The following is an 18,967-nucleotide window of genomic DNA, read 5'->3' as shown; positions in this document are numbered from 1 at the left end:
GTGGAGGTCCCTCTGGCCAAGGCACACATGTTCTGGACAGAGGCAAACATCCTTGGTCTGTATAGAAGACTAGGGCAAGAAGAAAGAATCACATCTCCCAGAGACAAATCCATCCAACTGGAATTTATCTTATCTTTGGCTACTAACTTACTCTCACCCAGGATTCTATTTCTCAGCTATATAGTTTATTTACTGTCTGTGTGGAGAATGCAGCTTTAACTGGGAGCAAATAGGGAGAATGTCCTACCCACCACCGCATCCCTCATCCTGCAGCTAGTACGGGGGCCTTTGCTGGCAATGCTGTAGGAGACAGTGGAGCTGGCTGCAGGAGTCAAATCATCCAGGGTTCAAATCCTTATCGAAGTTACATCAGATTCCCTGCTGGAGGCTCAACGGTTACTTTACTGTGGTACCCAGAGGCAAAGGAGAAAAGTGTCTCTCTCCTGCTGCCACAAAGCCCCTCACCCCAGGCTAAGAAACGTCTCAACCATGTGATAGAACCTACCCTAATATGAGACAGAGCAACCCGGAGGAAGGCTCTGCAAGTCCCACACCTGAAGCATTGTTTTGACTTCCCAGATAGATCCTGTCCTTTTTGTGCTACCGTGGATTTAGCCACAGACATTACCGCATCCTCCCTAGGGTCACCTTGGCCATGGGAAAACAGAAGACAGAGCAGTGGGATTCCATGTAACCTCTGCCTGGGCTCCAAGTGACACAGGAGCTTATGTGTAGGAAGGTCAACACTCACCATCAAACATTCTGGCTCACCCCTCTCCATTCATCAACCAAGCTTCTGGGAGACCCCCAGCTACCACTCGTCAGTCCACACCATGACAAAGGAAGACAAGCATGCACCCTGCACCTTCCTTTAACCAACCTGGATGCAGAAGGTGAGAAGTCAACAGACCAAGATCTAAGTGGATCTAGTACCTCCTGAGGACTGTCTAGAATCTCACAAGATGGATATCCCTCTAGGTGCATGTTGTGCACTTGAGGATTGGTGTGCCTTTCAGGGATAACTGTAACTTCTACAGGGACCAGGATAATTAAGGTAGGGGTATTTTCTAAGAGCCAACATGCCCAAAGTCCTGAACCTGCCTGCACACAGTCCAATGAATAGGGATCGCCTTTTCCAAATAGCTGTTTTGTGAGAGGCCCCAGTAAACCACAGCACTTTGCAATGGCTGGTCTCCACCTCTCTCAGCAGTGCAACTGCCCTTTACCACACTGTGACCTAGGGAGGACCTTAAAATCAGGGCCCTCCACCTAATGTACCTCTCTGTGGAGACAACTAAGGTTCCTGCAGCTTCCCTGAGGGCAGTCCTTCAGAACTGCTAAACATTGCTTGAGAGACAGTTCTGGGTGGTGAGGGTGTGTTCTTCATGGGCGTTTACAAGGACCCAAACTAGATGAGGTGGAGAGGCAGAGATAAGCGTGTTCTCATATGTTCATCACCCTCAATGCTATTGTCAGCCACATCACAGGATAAGGAACCGAAGTGACAGGAGAGTGACAGTGCTCAATGCTGAGTGTTGGCCATCTTCCACGGAGAGGCACTGGCTCGCCCTCCACCATGGGGACATCTTGGAAATGTCCCACCCACAACTTAGACCCTTATCCACAAGGGAGAATGGCTCTTAGTGCCAGGGATTTCTGGCTTTGAAGGAAGTCCAGACTCTTGAGAATCGCACAGTGTTTCACAGGGCTTTAAAACTCTTCCCATCTGCTAGAACACATCTGACCACAGCTCACTGCCTCGCCTCTCTGTTCTTTAGGACCATCTCCATCCTTACCTATAAGAAAACCTGCTTTGGGATTTTTTGAGACAGTTCTGGAATTCACTGCATAGTGGAGGATGATACTAAACTTCTAATCTTCTGTGCTGGGAGTGCAGACAGCTGCCACCACGCCCAGGAATTGAACTGGCTTTAATGCATGCTAGGCAAGCACTCTACTGGTAAAGACACATCACCATCCTCTTTGGAATTTTAAAGATAAATAAACATTTACGAAGCAACAAGTATATACAAAAGCCTTTTCTCATTCAGCTCAAACAACTGCTAGTTTAATATGGGTCAAAAAAAAAAAAAAAACATCAAGATCATCAACTTTGTAAAAAGCACAGTTCATCTTCTATAATCAGGCAAGGCTTCAAGTGGAGGCATTAGGACACCAACCCAGACACAAAAACTTTGACCTACAGTTTGCCCTGCTTGCAGAGTGTGGTGGGACAGGAACCTAAAGAATTATCATCAGAGAGACTAGAGAGACTTCACCAAGCAACCGAAGGGAGCAGATGCAGAGTCCCACAGCCAAACATCAAGCAGAGCTCAGGGAGTCCTGCGGAGGACGGGAGGAAGGATTGAAGGAACCACGGGGTCAGCAACAACCACAAGAACGTGGTCCACAGAATCAACTGACTGGGGCTCTTAGGGACCCACAGAGATCAGGGAGCCTGTAGAGGTCAGCACTAGGGTCTCTGCATATGGTTGAGTAGCTTAATGTTCTAGTAGGAATCCCAACAGTGGGAGCAGGGGCTGTCCTCTTTTGCCTATTTGTAGGATACTTTTCCTCCTACTGGGTTGCCTTATCCGGCCTTGATGTGATGGTAATATTGTAGCATGTTATGCCATATTAGGTCGATGTCCCTGGGAGGTCTGTTATTTTCTGAGGGGAGGCAGAAAGTGTGTGGATGTTGGGGAGAAGGGAGGTAGCGGGGAGAGTCTGGGGGAGGGGAGGCAAATTGTGGTCTGAATGTATATATGAAAAAAGAATATAAATTTAAAAAGTTTTTTTTTAAAAAAAACAAAACAAAACAAAAAACACAGCTCATTTGGAGCACCCAACCACTTGCTGGCCATTCTAGTCATGTGTGCACAGAGAACTTGGTGTGCTCCCTGCAGGAAGCAGCAGCCTCTGAGGCTGAGAGAAGAAAGCCAAAGTGTCAAACCCACTTCTGGTCCTACCAGGTAGGCCTGGTCAAGGGCTTCTTTCCTGTAGTCCAGCTCCTGCTCCAGGTAGCCTTTCTGCCTGCTGAACTGGTCCTAGAAAAGATAGGCCACCATCAGGTTTGGCCGAACAAAGTCAAAAGCAGGGAAACTCTGAATCTACCCACTAGAGACTCAGTGCTGGAGGGAAAGGGAGGCCTTGATTGTTGACTGCCCTGTGTGAACTCCCTGAAGAGCCCTCACTGCCCTGGGCTGCCCAGGCTGTCCACAAACTCCCTAATCAGGACTAAAATCACTCTGGATCCCCCCTTCTCTTGAGTATCTGGTAACAAGGAAGGGACCTCATATGCAGCCTGCTTCCCAGTCCATATTCCCAGAGTCCCCAGTCCCTGTACTTTGGCCTGGGGTTTCTGAAGATTGTCTCAATAGTTCCCAAGTGCAGCCCATCCCCCGCCCAAGCTGTGCCCCCCACCTCCTATGGATCTCACTGTTAAACACCCCCTGAAGCTGTCTGGTTCCCTCTACACAGGCCTCATCTGAGCAGACTACATGCCTATTCTATACCCATGAGGCCTTATAGCCAGAACCCATGTTGCAGTTCTGTATTTTATAGATGAGAAGAAAGAAGGCCAAAGAGGACCAGAGCCTTGTCCATGGTGCCATTGATAACAGGGGTAACTAGAAACCCAAGTTTCTAAGGCATCTTAGGGGCTCTCCTGACACTGCACACTGTTTGGCTCCATGTGACAGCCCCCTTCTTCAATGAGTTCTCAATTGAACTTAGAATACAAACTGGTCTTGGATGGTTTAAGGGCCAGGTCTTCTGGAATAGCTTCTCTTGCCTCTCTGAGCTGAGGACAACTGTCCCCTCCACCCCTAAATAGTGCACCTCAAAGGCATAACACCCCTCATTACCACAATCCAGCCATGTTTGCATTAAAGCACCCAGTGCACAACCAAGGAAGACCAACTCCAGGTTCACAAACTAGTGTGCAAAAACTCCAGCTGTATGTGTGTCTGCAGAGCCCCTAGGGCAAGGGCCCATGTGTCACACTGCATCTCTAACGTTCTCAAGATGCAATCATGTAACTCAAGGGCCTGTGAGTCCAAGATGGGGCACAGGTCAGAAATAAGTGGTCAATAGAAAACTGGGTGATTGGGAACGGAAGAGAAAGGAGGTGTCTCAAAGGAACTTTGAGGGCTGAAGGACTAGGATGATGCTCAGGCCCCCACAAAGCCATCCCCCGCCTCTGCCCCAGGTGCTGGAATCTTTACCTTCTCCTTCTCCAGGTCCATCATCTTCTGCGTGAGGGCTGCCTCTGTCCCCTCTATCTGCTTCAGCCACTAGAAAACAGCAGGACAGGAGGACATAGGCAAGTGAGCAGGGCCACCAGGGGGCTGAAGGGACTGATCTTCTCGGCATGTATAGATATTTGCACAAGATGAGGAACGATGCACACTCACACAGCTGCGTGTGTACATGGCTATGGCTGTGGGTGCACCATCAGGTCTGTGTTTAAAGGGGCGCCTGGAAGCGTGGATCTAGTTCATGAGTGGACAGGAGCTGTGTGTTACCCATATAACCCCTCTGGTGCCTATCCCAGAGGAAGATAGCAGCTCTACCATCTTACAGGTGAAGATGTAATGGCTGCATTAAGTCTTGTGTCCAAAGTCACACAGCTGTGGACTGGGAATCTAATACCCAGCCTGCAGGACTGGGAAGCCACTCCCATGATACTTCCAAGGTATGCTATGAGAGCAAGATGCAGAAAGGAGATGGGTACATGCATGTGGGGTGGGGATACAGGGCCATGGAAGTGGGCAAGAGCCAGGAGGACCCTCAGATGTGTCCGTGACCACAATGAGCTGCACGCCCCATGGCTGCAGTACGTCCCCTCTTATGTTTAGCCAGATGTTGGGAGTGTGTCTCTATCACTAGGTGAACTTTGGGGATGGGTGTGGGTCAAAGGTACCCAAGAGTATTCAGGCTTAACACTGATTTGACACTGAATATGAATCATAACTTTGACCTTCTAGCTACAAAGCCAGATAACCAATCACAAGCCAGCTCTACCTTCTCCCCTAAGACACCCATGCTGCTTCCTGAGGCCATAGGGCCGTCTTTTCCTGGTGCTCACATGAGGATATTACTCATTTAGACTTCCTCCTGCCACCCATGGTGGGAGCACATCCATTGTTGCTTTTCTTTCAGGCCAGAGTCAACCACATAGTGAATGATAAAGAAATCGCTGTGGGGTAAGGAGGCCTGGCATGGGTATAGGTGGATCCCACAGGGGTTGGAAAGGTATGAAAGACATGATCAGGGATTCCTCCCACAACGTCAAGCTCAGCTGGGCCCTGAGCAGCCCCAGGGACAAGCAGCAGACATGTGCAGAGCTAACCCCTCCTCACACAGCTTGTGTAATAGCTTCTTGTGAAAAGGATGAATGTTTCTGATCGTTTTTTTTTAGGTTTTCTATCTCCATGGTATTGTCCCTTTGTGATTTCTTTATTGTTTCTACTTCCATTTTTAGATCCTGCATGGTTCTGTTTAATTCCTTTTCCCGTTTGGTTGCATTTTCTTGAAATTCCTTAAGGGATTTTTGTGTTTCCTCTTTAAGGGTTTCTATCTGTCTACCAGTGCTCTCCTTAAGTTCTTTGAGAGTGTTATTTATGTCTTTCTTAAAGCCCTCTATCATCATCATGAGAAGTGATTTTAATTCTGATTCCTGCTTTTCTGGTGTGATGGGGTGTTCAGGGCTTGCTCTGATGGGGGAGCTGGGTTCTGATGATGCCATGTAACTTTGGTTTCTGTTGTTTACATTCTTGCTCTTGCCTTTTGCCATCTGGTTAACTCTAGTGCTGCCTGTACTTGCTGTCTCTGACTGAAGCCTGTCTTTCTAGTTATCTAGCTTGTGTCTGATCTCCTAGGGGTCCAGATGTCTCTGTGATCTTTTCCAGCTGCACTGATTATAGTGGTACCTCTAGGATGCCTCAGGATATGGTGCCTCCAAGGTAGTAGTCCAGCTAGGTGTCTGCTGTTCTGGGTGCAGTGTCTCCTCTAGAATATCTCAGGATACGTTGTCTGAAGCTCTGAGTTCATTTGTTCCTCTGTGGATCTGGATTGAGTGGAACTTCCAGTATGTCTCAGGTGGAATCCGGGGTCCACACAACAGCAGACCTGGCAGAGGTCTGATCTAGGCCTCAGATCTGAGAACTAGTTTCTAAGACACTGTCCAAATTAGAGCGCCTGGGATCCCTGCTTCCTCTGGGTTCTTGGAGGTTGGGGACAGAGCTGCCACCCTAGATCTGCTCAGTGCTCTGGCCCAGACCGGAAGGAACCAGTGTTCCGGGCCAGGAGTAATTTCCTGGGTCCTTTTGGTTCCCAGTTACTCCCTGTTTAGGGCAGGCCCTGCTGTCTGCTTACCTAGGATACTGCCTGAGTTCCAGTGCCTGGGATTCCTGTTTCCTCTGGGTTCTTGGATGTTGGGGGCAGAGCTGCCACCCAAGATCTGCTCAGTGCTCTGGCCCAGACAGGAAGGAACCAGTGTTCCAGGCCGGGAGTGACTTCCTGGGTCCTTTTGGTTCCCAGTTACTCCCTGTTTAGGGCGGGCCCTGCTGTCTGCTTACCTAAGATACTGCCTGAGTTCGAGCACCTGGGATCCCTGCTTCCTCTGGGTTCTTGGAGGTTGGGGGCAGAGCTGCCACCCAAGATTTGCTCAGTGCTCTGACCCAGACAGGAAGGAACCAGTGTTCCAGGCCGGGAGTGACTTCCTGGGTCCTTTTGGTTCCCAGTTACTCCCTGTTTAGGGCGGGCCCTGCTGTCTGCTTACCTAAGATACTGCCTGAGTTCGAGCACCTGGGATCCCTGCTTCCTCTGGATTCTTGGATGTTGGGGGCAGAGCTGCCACCCAAGATCTCAGGATGAATGTTTCTGATCAGGAGTTTAGAACACTGTGATTCTTCATAGTCCTTTAAAATTTTGTTTATTTTTATGTGCATTGGTGTTTTGCCTGCATGCATGTATGAAAGTATCACTCAGATCTTAGAGTTATAAAAAACAAAAAAGCTGTAAGATACCATTTGGGTGCTGGGATTTGAACCTGAGTCCTCTGAAAGAACCGTCAGTGCTCTTAACTGCTAAACCATCTCTCCAGCCCCAAGCACTGTGCTTTTCATAGTTTGATGTTAACTTGAAATAAATTTTCAAAGGGGAGAAGTCTTCAAAACCACACATACCTTTTTTAGGACCATGGACTATAACAGGACAGGAAAAGAAAGTTGGGTCCTGGATTGCAGACTGGGGTTTCTGTCTACTGACCTCATACTTTCTTGGGGAAACTGCTCTCACCCCCAGGAGGGAAGAGGCCTGGCTAGACAGGAAGTGGGGGAGCCTGGCCACTGGGGATGCTCCAGAAACTGGGTGTCTTCTAGGCAGATGCAACTCAAACAAGAGTCAACTCTCTGAACCCCATGCCAAGGATCCTCGGGTGAAAAGCCTGTAATCCCTCTGTAACTGGATACTGTCTCCTCCCCTACACTAACTCAGGGCTAGCACAGAAAGCTTCATGTTGGCTGAAGGCCTAACCAGGTCTCATCCTTTGACCCTGCCCCCACCTCCCACCCCATTTACAAACAGAACCGAACATAGTAGGGGTTTTGTTTTTGTTTTGATTTTTTGAAGAATTTTTCATCTTCCTGAGCTCTGTGCCTACTTCTCAGAGGGTTTTGAATTCAAGGGAAAAGAAGCATGTCTAACTGGGAACCATAGATGAGCCACACAGCCCCTTGACGTCTTAAATTTGAGCCTCTCTCTGAAGGCTCAAACTTGGGCTAAGGTTAAGCTTGGTGTAGCTGCTGGCCTTGTGTTCAGTTAACTAGAGGAAACCTGATGGGTCTTGTCTGCAGCCCTGAGCCTGAGAAAACTTGACAGGAGAAAGGCACACACACACAGGGACAAAAAGCAGGGTGCTGACTGATGTGAGACCACCTGACCAGACTGGGATGCACTCTGTCTAAGAACCAAGAAACGTCTTTAGTGCTGCCGAGAGCTGGGCTGTGGCTCATTAGTGCGCCAAGTGATGGTTTTTGTTTTTAAGTGAGGTGTGTTGGGTGGACAGAGATCCCTAGGGCTCCTAACCTAGTTCTCTGACATCCATACTGCTGGCACTGTGTGCAAGCATGTTCTCTTTAGTCACCTGTCTCTTTTTGTACTCAACTATCCCTGCCTTAGCACTGAGATGCCCACATCTCAGAGAACCCCCAACTCCAAGCTAGAAAAGACTATATTGGTTACCGGGCTGTCCGGCCAGCATTCTCAGGTACCCCATGCTCTAATCCCTATTTGTGAACATTTTCTCCAAGCAAGGAGAGGATAAGCAGCATTCTCAGGTACCCAGCTCCTAGCATGCTCTAATCCCTATTTGTGAACATTTTCTCCAAGTGAGGATAAGCAGCAGCATCCATACTGGCTTCACTTTAGTTCACAGACAAATGGCTGAAGGAGTGTCTGGCAGAGCCAAGTCTGAGGAGAACCTAGGTGAAGGCCAGAGTTCTGCCCACAGGTATCAGCCATGGACCCCCTGCTTTCTCCTGCTCTCGTGGAGCACTGAGGGGCTGGTAGCCAAACAGCCAGGATCTCTCTCTAGTATTTAAAATACAGAGTGAAATGCCAGGCAGAGCAGTGCAGTAGGGTGATGGTACCCGGAAGCATATGGGTGTCAGCTTGCAGGAAGCTGGTAAAGGTGAGCAGAGTACAAGTCTGGGGTGGGCAGAGGGTGGCAAAGCAGAGACTAGCTGATGTCAGACAGGCCTCCTTTCTCCCTCTGTAAGAGAATGCAAGAGGTTGAGGGGCCTGGGGTACTACAGTACTAGACTTGGCATAGCTACTGGGACAGGTCTGGTCCTGTGCTGTCTGAAACCTGTTCTCAGTGAGGTCCCCTATCTTCCACCATGGCAGCCCTGCCCTAAGGGACACTCCAGAGGCTGGAGAGCCAGCGCTTATCAATGTCCACTATCCTAGCCCACTGTGAGCCAGACACCCCAAGTCATACTTGTTCTGCTCTGTCCATCAGATCCCGAGACCCCTAAACAGCAAGAGGTGGACCCAAGACTCAAACTAGAAGTCTCCTTGAAAACAAGGGAGTTTGCAAATGTGGCTTCTTCCTCATTCTCCAGACTCACTGGGAACTGAATACTGGCAGGCTTCGTGAATGCAGACTACACTGAGAGTCAGCACATAGGTGATCCTATATGGCCAGTGTTATGAGGGGCTGGAACACCACATTTGATTTGGCTGCTGACAACAGTCATATACTGAATCTGCCTTGCAGTGTGGGAGACACAGGCTTCTCATGGACCTCCAGTCAGACAAGTGTGAGTCACTGACCCAACCATCCACTGGAGAAAACAAACTTGGCCAAATAAGGGGCAGAAGCAGAAAGCTCCGAGTCCCACCCAATCACCACCCTTCCCCACCATGTGACCTGGGACAAAGCACGACCACGGTGTCTTATCTCAGTGTTTTTTGTTCTTTACTCGGCTGAGGATTGGGAGATGAACAGGTGCCTAAGGGAGAAAACTATATTAAGTGTCCTACTGACGATTGTGGAAGGAATTCAATCTAAGTCATCCAAAGGTTTAGAGTGTGACTTGTGTGAAAGTGAAATATCTACAAGAAAGACTCTACTAAAAGCTGTGTGCATCTCAACATTCTGTTCACTGTAGGAGGCATGAAAGCCAGGATGTATTCTTTTTAAAAAGCCAAAATTTAACATCATTAATACACAATGCACACACAGAAAGAACAGTTACAACAAATGCTTATAAGATGGATGGATGGATGGGTGGATGATGGATGGATGGACGGATGGGCAAATGAATGAATAGAAAACCTTCCAAAGAAATGTAATTACACTTCACAAGGAAGAAGGAACTGCTGAGGCACACTGGAAATCTCACCATGCTGAGTACCCACTCAAACACAGTACAACTGTGACCTCACAGGGTGTGGTGTCTACAACTACCCATGTTTTAAATCCTGGTAAAAGCCACTTTGTATGTGGAAATAGACCATGTGCCAAAAGCTTCAGGTTATGGCTCCAGGCCCTACCAAAACCCTGACAAGTGGTCTTACTATCTGGCCCGGATTCCTGTCCCAGAACCTATGGGTGGGCTCTCCAGTCATATAAACATATATTGTGAAGTTGTCCCCCAGGGAACACTGGTAAATAGGAGAGGGTGAGCACTCCTGGATGCTTAATCACTGAAAGGTAATGAGGTTCTCTGTGGGTATCTGTGATGGAATGGCACTGATGCCATTTGAATACATATTTCTGAGCCACTTCAAATAGCTTGGCACCAGGAGAGAAACACAGCATGTTAACTACTCCAAAAGAGAACGAACCTGGGAGCCACTAGGTGGAAATAAAGCAAACATCACAGCGTGTTTCCTGCCAGAGGGCGGTGTGCACTTCCTCCTGAGCTTCAAGGCTTTCTGCAGTGAGCGTGTGTGGTGCTCCATCTTGAACACACAAAGGCATGCATGTGTACATGCAGACGCAGACTGACACACACACACATGCTCCCAAATAAAGCGGCACACCAAAATGTACAGTTTCTGCTATGGTGCTGGGTGCTGGGACAAGATGTGAGCACAAGGACACTGCCGGGTCTACCTTTTCACACAGGGCAAGCACAGTTCCCGCTTGGATTACTGCAACCTGCTCTTCATTCCTCAAATTCTACAACACAAAAAGGGGCAAGGGGGTTGACACTGGGTTCCAAGTCTACGGCAGACAGTCAGTGCCAAGCCCTTCTGGGGTGCATGCCGATGATCAGCCCCCAATCAACAACCAGCCAGGGTCAGCCATCTGAGGTACATGGCTCCAGTCCCTCTAGGTGGAGACAGGTCACAGAGTGGCCCCAACGCTTGGGGAAATAGTGCCTCATTAAAGACAATCTTGTCGGAAGGCAAAGAAATCACCTTTTGACTTCAGCAATCTTGAGTATGGGGCCTTCCATCTGTACATCCCTTAATCTTTAGGTTTGTAGGTCCCCTGTTCACTCACAGATTGTAAGGTTGTCCTCAGCTCAGAACCCCACTCTGACAAATACAGACCCGACCACCCACAGGGGGACATGGCCATACAAAAGCCTTCTGTTGTACTTCTCAGATCTCTTAAATCAGAGAAAAATTAAAAACAAGACAAAGTCACACAGAACACCCCCAACCAAAACAAGGACACAAAACCAGGAACCGATCGGTCATAGTTACCCCATTATCTCCAAGGATATCTAAGTTCTTCATAAGTTCAGAGATATTCACACCCTGGAAAAGATTTCCAATGTTCATTCTCATGTGAGCTGCACATATGATCCACATACCTACTCTAGAGCCATGGCTCACACACCTCCATCTGCTCTGAAGCCACAGTAGGGCCCAGCCTCTGGCTCTGCACAGGCAGGTGGGGAAGGGGTAGCTATGGTTCATATACTGAGATTTATTCCAGTACAGCCCTGCTTTCTAAGCTCATGGGCATCTGAGGACTCTGCCTGTGGGGTCTTGTGGGGCGCCAGGCCTGTGGCCAACCATAGTCACCATCAGCAAAGCCCTTGTTATGGGCTGGGCACTGTGCAAAAAAGAGATAGCCTATTAAGAGGTTGGGTTTAGAGTCTTCCTGTGGGTGGTAACACTTGATGATTCTTTCACCTAGCTCTCTGTCTTTCAACACACCAGTCCAGGCTCTGTCCCTGACCTGATGACGTAATCCCCCTTTACCACCACTCCAGGTACTCAGCCCGCCCCTGAATGGCAGGTCCATGGGACATATCCCACACCCCACCCCCAAGCATGCTACCTTTACTCCTTCCTGGTGACAGAACAGCTGGAGAGCGCTGCTGTTGTTCTCGGGGAAGGTGGTGATTTGGAGGTTAAAGGCTGGCGACCTCCGCTCTCTCTCCTGGGGAAAAGACGTGGTTTAAAGACAGAACTCGACTGTGCTATTCACCACTTGCCATCTTCCCAAAGTTATCAGCAAAGGAGGAGCTACAAGGCACACATCTGGACCACATGGTCCTGGTATGGGACACGTGGCCTCTTTGGACAATTCCCATCCCCCCTGCTGCTAGGTAGAAACAGACGATTTGGGCCTCACAGGTCTGCCTGTTGCAATCCAAACCCCAGAAGTCACAGAAGAGGAGGTTTAATCAAAAACAATGTATCAGATTCAATAGAGAACAGAAGCCAGCTACCATGGGGGGATATCTAGGCTGAGTACTTTAGTTATCCCATGTGATGTCCAGGCTACCTCACAAAGCGCTTACCCATGGAGGCTTGGGATGGCTGAGTCTGAGGTCCTCTGCTAGTGACTGTCAGAACTGGGCCCGCTTCTGACTCCCCTTTCTTTTTCCATGACAATGGGCGACTCAGCTTGAAGTTTTTAAATTTGATTTTGTTTCTTTGGTCCACACTAACAAGACCCATGACCACTCTCTCTACACCACGCCCACCTTAGATTTATGATCAGATATCCCAAAAGAGACATTCGTTAGCCATATACCACATGAGCACGTTATGCTCCCGAGGGAGCCTCATTGCTTAGAGGAATTACAGCATGTGGAGAGATCAGCACCCTGGTCTCCTGTGCATTTTCTACATGGAACTGGCTTTAAGCCCATGGCACTAGGTGAGTTATGACCGGTTGGCACCCTCTCAAATTCTACATCAGATCAAGCTGCTCTAGGGGAGGGGTGTGCTGAAATTACAGTAACAATAACTTATAGACCTCGGACACCTCTATAATCATACCAAGAGAAATGATGGGAATTAATGTGAACCCGGAAAGCACGCCTTAACACACTGAGCAGGGCTTGAAGGGAGGGCTGGGGGCTGTTCACAATGAGTTTCCAGGAAGCCTCTGGCTGGCTCACCTCACTTTGCATTGCTCTAAGAGCCAAGATGGATACAGCCATTTACTTCCCCGCACATCTGTCACCAGAGGTACTCAATCCGTGGGCTTTTCACAGAAAAATGGGGTCGGAGCAGCCTGTGTTTTGTATGAACAAAGTCATAAACCTGCTTCCCAGTGGCTCCGAAGGCCGTTGGAAAGCTCTGGCAGAGCATGTGGTATCTGGAATTCTCAGGGGGAAGGGTCATAGCGAAGGACTTGTGGAAGGCATTCTCACAGGGGAGGTACTAAGCATAACCTTGTGACTTCTAACTTCTGATGAATAAATAAAGGCTAGAGCTGAGGTACAGTGACAATGGAAGTTGAAAGCCACCTGGCCCATCCTTGCCAGGAGGACAAGGCTTGGGCCACAGAAGGAGGGAAAACGAAACCAGAGAAGCCACAGATGAGAGAAGGTGCCCACTTGGATGGAGAGGAGTCACACATGCAAAGGTGTCGGCAGGGGAAGCAGCACAGTGTCACAAGAGCCCCGTGGAGGCTTGCCACAAATGCAGAGATGTTTAGGATGCCGGTGATGTTTAAACAGAAGCAGAATGGGAGGGTGAAGGGCCGTGAGAGCCGAGCAATACTGTAACACACCTGACGCAGGATTTTGACCGGAAGCAACAAATTCCTCCGTGTTCCCTCAGAGTCCTACTCACTGTCCTGTGGAGTTCCCAGGGGGACAAGGTTTCTACACGTGCAGTGTCTGGGAGTTTTCAGTTGGAGTTTGAATCACATATAATTTAAGTTCAAATGCCTGCAGTGCCCAGGTTTGTATTTACTGGCCAGAAGGGTTTGAACGAAGTAGCTGGTTAACACCTGTGTAAATACATCCTCCTGCCTGCCTCCACTTACCTTGCATTTGCTTTGGCAGGCAGAAAATGGGCCCACACTGCTGTTAAAAGACAGCAGGAATCAGGGGCCAGCTGGGGCAGACCCTGCTATCTCAGAAGAGGCCTGCTGCATGCAAGATCAAAGGTGTGTTATCCATTGCAACAGTGCTGCTGTCTGGGGCTGCAGAAGGCACACCCAGTGGCTGCATGCAGGATAGTAGTTATGGAAATGAAACACAAATAAAAAAGGCAAAATATTGCAAAAACAACTTATTTTATTAAGTGCAAAACAAGCGGTAGGCAATAAATAGATTGCTCTGGTACAGGTCCACAGACGTCGCGAGCATCCTCCCCAGGACACATTAAGGCAGTGAAGTTATCCCGAACATACAGATTCTTTTTTAAAAAGAGGAAGAAGAAAAGAACGGAGGAAGGAAGGAGAGAAACGGTAACACGTCCCTTCACACATGCTTGGAAATGGCAGGGAGCTTTACACGAATTTCAGTTTGGGCTCAAAGAGAATGTCTGCTCCATTTGAGAGCTTACAACAGATAGAGTCTCTTACTTCGAGTTCTAGCACTCTGAATTCTAACAGCTCGTTCTGGTCCTTGGCGTCTTGCATTTCACTCTTTAGCTGGTTCTCCTCCATCTCCAGCCTGTAAATCTGGGGCAGAGACACCTTTACATTAATGGCCTCCGTGGTTGTTTCCACACCCCGGGGATCCCACAACCACAGTCCAACATCAGTGAGTTGTCTGAGAGAAACAGGGAATTGAGCACCAAGAGAAGGGGCAGAGCTGGCCACGAGCCCGTCGGCTGGTGAGCCTGGAATGAGGGAGAGTTGCTAGGCTGGGTTTGCCTCGGTAGCACCAAGCCTAGACCAGAAGACTAGAAACTCCTTATATTTTTTGCTGAACAAATGAGTGGTAGGGACCTAAGACTTGGGGCTACCGAGTCCCTCCCTGAGGTCAGTATAAGGAAAGCAAGAGTGCAGAGTGGGTGGCTCATCTCCCTGAGCCCTCCAGGCCCTTTCAAGCCAGACCCCAGAATAAGCTGTGGACCCTGCTACGGCAAGTACTGTGGGGGGTCAGGTCTCCGACATCCCAAAAGGTTCTTAAGAGAACACTAATTGCCCTGAGAACACAGAGCAGCCTGGGAAGAGCTTAGGGATGCAGATCAGAACTTCTCTGACCCTCAGTTTCTATCCAAAGAGGAAAACCATCGTGCCTGCAACCTAGTAGCAGAGAGAGGCCACAAAGACTATATGTGTAGGTGAGAGCTTCAGGGGTTAGCTATTCTCTCTCCTCCTCTTAGAAGACCAAAGAAGGGCTGTCTTGCAGCTAATCTCAACCTCAGGAGACAATGGGAAACACCATGTTCCTTGTGTGGCCTGTGGGACTGAGGCAAGAGCCACTAAAGCCTTTCTGATACACAGGACTAGACACCCCTCAATGCCTGAAGGAAGATAAGGTCAGGGCAGGTGACACAGCAGAGATGGGCCAGATCCAGGCTGCCTAGATCTGGGAGATTGACCTTGCCAGTTTAGACCTGGGCTTTCAGGATGCTGAAGACCCAGGGCCCACCCTATATTCTCTTCTGCTGGAGTGTGCATAGGGTGTGAGTTTACTGATCACACAGCTCAAATATACTGGGACTCAGGAGACAAGGAGAAGGAAAGACTGCAGACAGGCATGGAGGAGGGAGGCTCAAACTGCTCTAAACAGGTACTGGGATCATGGTGGCACAATTTGGCATCTACTTTAACAATAACTGAATGGACCCATCCAAGCAAGGAAAACCTAATCTCAAAGCCCAGGCATATTCAGACCAACTCCCTTCGAGCTTCAGGGAGGCCTATGGTGGGAGGGCAAGGCATACAGGGCTCTAATACAAGAACTGACCCAGCTGAGGGAGCTGGAGGCCTGCCTTGGACTTTGTCTGCCTCAGGTGTCCCCAGGAAAAACAGGAAGGCGCCCAAATCAACAGCAAAGATAGATGGCACCCTTTCCTGTTTTTTAGAGGCACCCTAAAGGTGCTAAGACCTAAAGGTTCAGTCCCTGAGGACAGACCCTCAGTCCAGTGGGAAAGCCCCCCTTTCTATGATAACTACTGAGTCATGGGGTCCTGGCCTTTGAGGGCTTGGGGCAGGTTGGTGGCCTCTATGGTTCCATTCTTGACCAGGCCTGAGGCTCTGGCCTGAGCATACCTTTTCCAGCAGGTCCTGGTTTGTCCTCATGAGTACCTGTTTCTCCTCTACCCACGCAGCATCCTGTAGGAAATACAGGGTATTTATTCACTAGTTCCAGTGTTGACTGAGCCACCAACTCCCAGATGTGGACAGTGAGTGTGTGACTTCATCACCCTTTAAACCTTCCCAGCCAGGTAAGAGCAACAGGGTTCTTCTAATTGCCCGGAGAGCACAGAGCAGCAGGAGGGGTGACCAGGCCACAAGTGGCAAGTGGACTCATTTAAGGCCTCCTAGCCCCACTTGTGAGATAACCTGTTTCCTTCACTCTCTCCCTGTAGATTCAAGGTCCCCTAGGCCATTGCAGGACACTGCTCCATGGTGACTGAGTGAATATCCTAAAGGGCTTTACACCTCCCCACGGGTGCTTTGCTCAACTCCCCTCACACGCAGTCTGTTAGCACAGCCTCTGTGCTGACACTGTGACACCCTCAGTGCCAAGCCAGAGCCATGAACACTAACTCTTCCTCACCAGCATCAGGCTGGAGGAGGAAGATGCAGGAGGCAAGGGAGCCTTCTCCACCACCTCCTCCCCCTGACCCTGCCCACCCTAGATTCAGAAAGGTCTACCCCTCCACCCTGCCCCCATCCCCACTCCACAGGAGCCAGGCCAGTCTCACCCAGTGCTAGAATTCTGCAGTGCTTGCTAGCAAAGGTGGACCTGGGATCTGACTAACAGATGTGGGACACCCAGAAGACATTGGAAGGTTACCTCCTGGGGCTTCTACCTAATACCCCCGTGTCTCTACTGTACACATTTGCATGTGTGCTCTCTTTGCATGTATGTCCATGTGGCTTCGAGTCCCTGAGAAGATAGTGATGTGTCCATCCACCTTCCTGTCTGGTAGACAGGTCACAAGGGTGGCTGCCACCTTTGCTCCATGTCTTCGCAACTCAGCTCATCCCCCAAAGTCTGTCACTCCAGCCTTGGAGCTGAGCTTGGCTGTGAGATGCTTTGCCTACTCAAGTGCTAATCAATGTGATGTGAGCGGAGGCCTGGTCAGTATTTGTGGTGTTTGAGGGAAGGCAGCTCCTCATCCCAGACGGCCAGATAAAAAAGCCAGAATACCTATCTGAGGAGGGGTGACCAGACCAAGTGGCAAGTGAGCTCATTTAAGGCCTCCTGGCTCACTTGTCCTGCCTGACTACTGAAGCTTCAGGGCAACCCCAGGCAAGACCAACAGAACAACCATTTGCAGAGTCCAGATCTCAGAGCAAATCAAACCCTACTATTTAAGCAACTATGTTTGGAGGCAGTTTGTTGCGCCATACACCATACACACACACACACACACACACACACACACACACACACACGAGAGAGAGAGAGAGAGAGAGAGAGAGAGAGAGAGAGAGAGAGAGAGCCGAGAGAGAGAGAGAGAGAGAGAGAGAGAGAGAGAGACCTTAGACCTCTCCATATCCCCTTAATTTCTGACTGAAGGCAGGTGCAAGGACCTATCAACACCCATGCCTGTGACTGTGCCTCAGCCCTTCCTAGGTCAATGGGGTCATGTGACTAGTTTGTATCAGTAAGCTATGCTGAGGCAGTGAGAGTCACCTCAAGATGGCACCTCTGGTGCTGAGTCCCTAGGGAACCATGTAGATGATCCTCTGCTTACAACAGGCACCAAGAAAGGCCTAAGAGCTGCCGCCCTCTGCCTGCTGCCCACTGGGCCTGGACTAATCAAATCAGAGACAGGAGTCCATGAAGATAACCAACCCAGACTCCTATGGCATAGTCACAGCCTCAGCCTGTTGCCTTGGGCCCTGCCAAGTGGTCCACAGCTCTTCAATCATACACAGGCAATTAAAATTTTGACAGAAGACAGCAGCTTTTCTTCAGGCCCCAGCTCCAGTCAAAAGAGCTTCTGGGCACGTCTCTGCTCTAAGAGTTACATTATCCTTCCCTGAATTTGGCAACCAAGAAAAAACCAGGCAAACTTTCAGGGCATGCTGACTGTGACAACACATTCTTGCCTGGGATCACAGTGATTCCTCCACAGAACCTCCCCCTTACCTTTGGCACACCAAAGACACCATCGGACCCCAGGTACACCATGGGGACAGAACCATGAGGACCACAGAGTACATGGCCTTCCCACTTACCTGTCCCTTCTCAACCAGCAGCTTCTCTAAGTCCTCGATTTTGGCCTGGCACCTCAGCAGGTCAGCCTGAAGCTGTTCCCGAGTCTGGAAGGAAAAAGACTAGGAAGTGAGCAAGTCTCTGAAGTCACTTGTAGAGGTAACACAGAGGTAACAAGTCAGGCTGCCAACCAGACAGTGCCTGCACAGCCCGAGAGCTTAGGGTCCTGTTGCAGGCATCACGACCACTTGAGGGCTCTGAAGTCCATCTGCAGCCACATCATGAAGTGAGAACTAAGGGGTCATGGGGGGTGGGGGGAAACGGCTCTAACTCTCCCAGTAAAAGACAATCAAAGAGCCACCCTCTTCTGGGATGAACTAGCTCAAACTGGATGCCTCAGGGCCCCAAAGCCAGCTCTGACAAGGTCAGTACTTTCTCCTTCAGCATCATCCAGCTGCTGACAGCTGTTCTACTTGCCTGGTGGTCTAATGGGGCTCTCTGTCACTTACAGCAAAGACCAAAACCTAATACTTCATAAACCAGGCAAGTCATGTACATCAGGGAAGCCACTGATCAGCTGACCCTACAACAAAAAGAAGCACTCGGGAACCAGTGTAGGCACATACCCTAGTCCTGGGAGGCACAGCTACTTGGCTACAGCCACACACTGACACAGGGAATGGAGAGATACAAATGTGACCTGCTTTCCAGAAGTCAGAATCCAAGCTAGTTGTGTTGTCAGAGGCCTGAAATCTTGGCTCTTGGGAGTTCAAGGTCATCTGGAAAGTAGGGAAATCTTCCTCTTTTCCTTTTCTTTTTAAATTATGAAACAAGGTTTCGTGCTATAGCCCAGGCTAGCCTAGAACTCACTCCGCTGCCCCAGCTGGCCTCCACTCATGGCAATC

General features: G+C 49.5%; 1 protein-coding gene across 4 annotated transcripts in view; it reads right to left on the bottom strand.

Annotated features, from left to right (window-relative positions):
- Jakmip1 (janus kinase and microtubule interacting protein 1) overlaps positions 1-18,967 on the bottom strand; it is a 113,560-nt gene that overhangs the window by 6,444 nt on the left and 88,149 nt on the right. For 2 of the 4 annotated variants that reach the window (XM_076938402.1, XM_034509392.2), the window contains exons 11-18: positions 18,086-18,169; positions 15,941-16,003; positions 14,300-14,398; positions 11,810-11,911; positions 11,227-11,280; positions 10,628-10,693; positions 4,227-4,295; positions 2,958-3,047 (exon numbers count right to left, since the gene is read on the bottom strand). In XM_076938402.1, coding sequence (XP_076794517.1) covers positions 2,958-3,047; positions 4,227-4,295; positions 10,628-10,693; positions 11,227-11,280; positions 11,810-11,911; positions 14,300-14,398; positions 15,941-16,003; positions 18,086-18,169 — 627 coding nt within the window. The remainder of the gene's footprint in view (positions 1-2,957; positions 3,048-4,226; positions 4,296-10,627; positions 10,694-11,226; positions 11,281-11,809; positions 11,912-14,299; positions 14,399-15,940; positions 16,004-18,085; positions 18,170-18,967) is intronic. The other 2 variants (XM_076938405.1, XM_076938403.1) reach the window with 1 other exon arrangement.

Source organism: Arvicanthis niloticus, chromosome 7 (assembly GCF_011762505.2).
Source record: "Arvicanthis niloticus isolate mArvNil1 chromosome 7, mArvNil1.pat.X, whole genome shotgun sequence".
NCBI lineage: Eukaryota > Metazoa > Chordata > Mammalia > Rodentia > Muridae > Arvicanthis > Arvicanthis niloticus.
The sequence above is the reverse complement of the archived record's forward strand: the minus strand, read 5'-3'. Positions and strand labels throughout refer to the sequence as shown.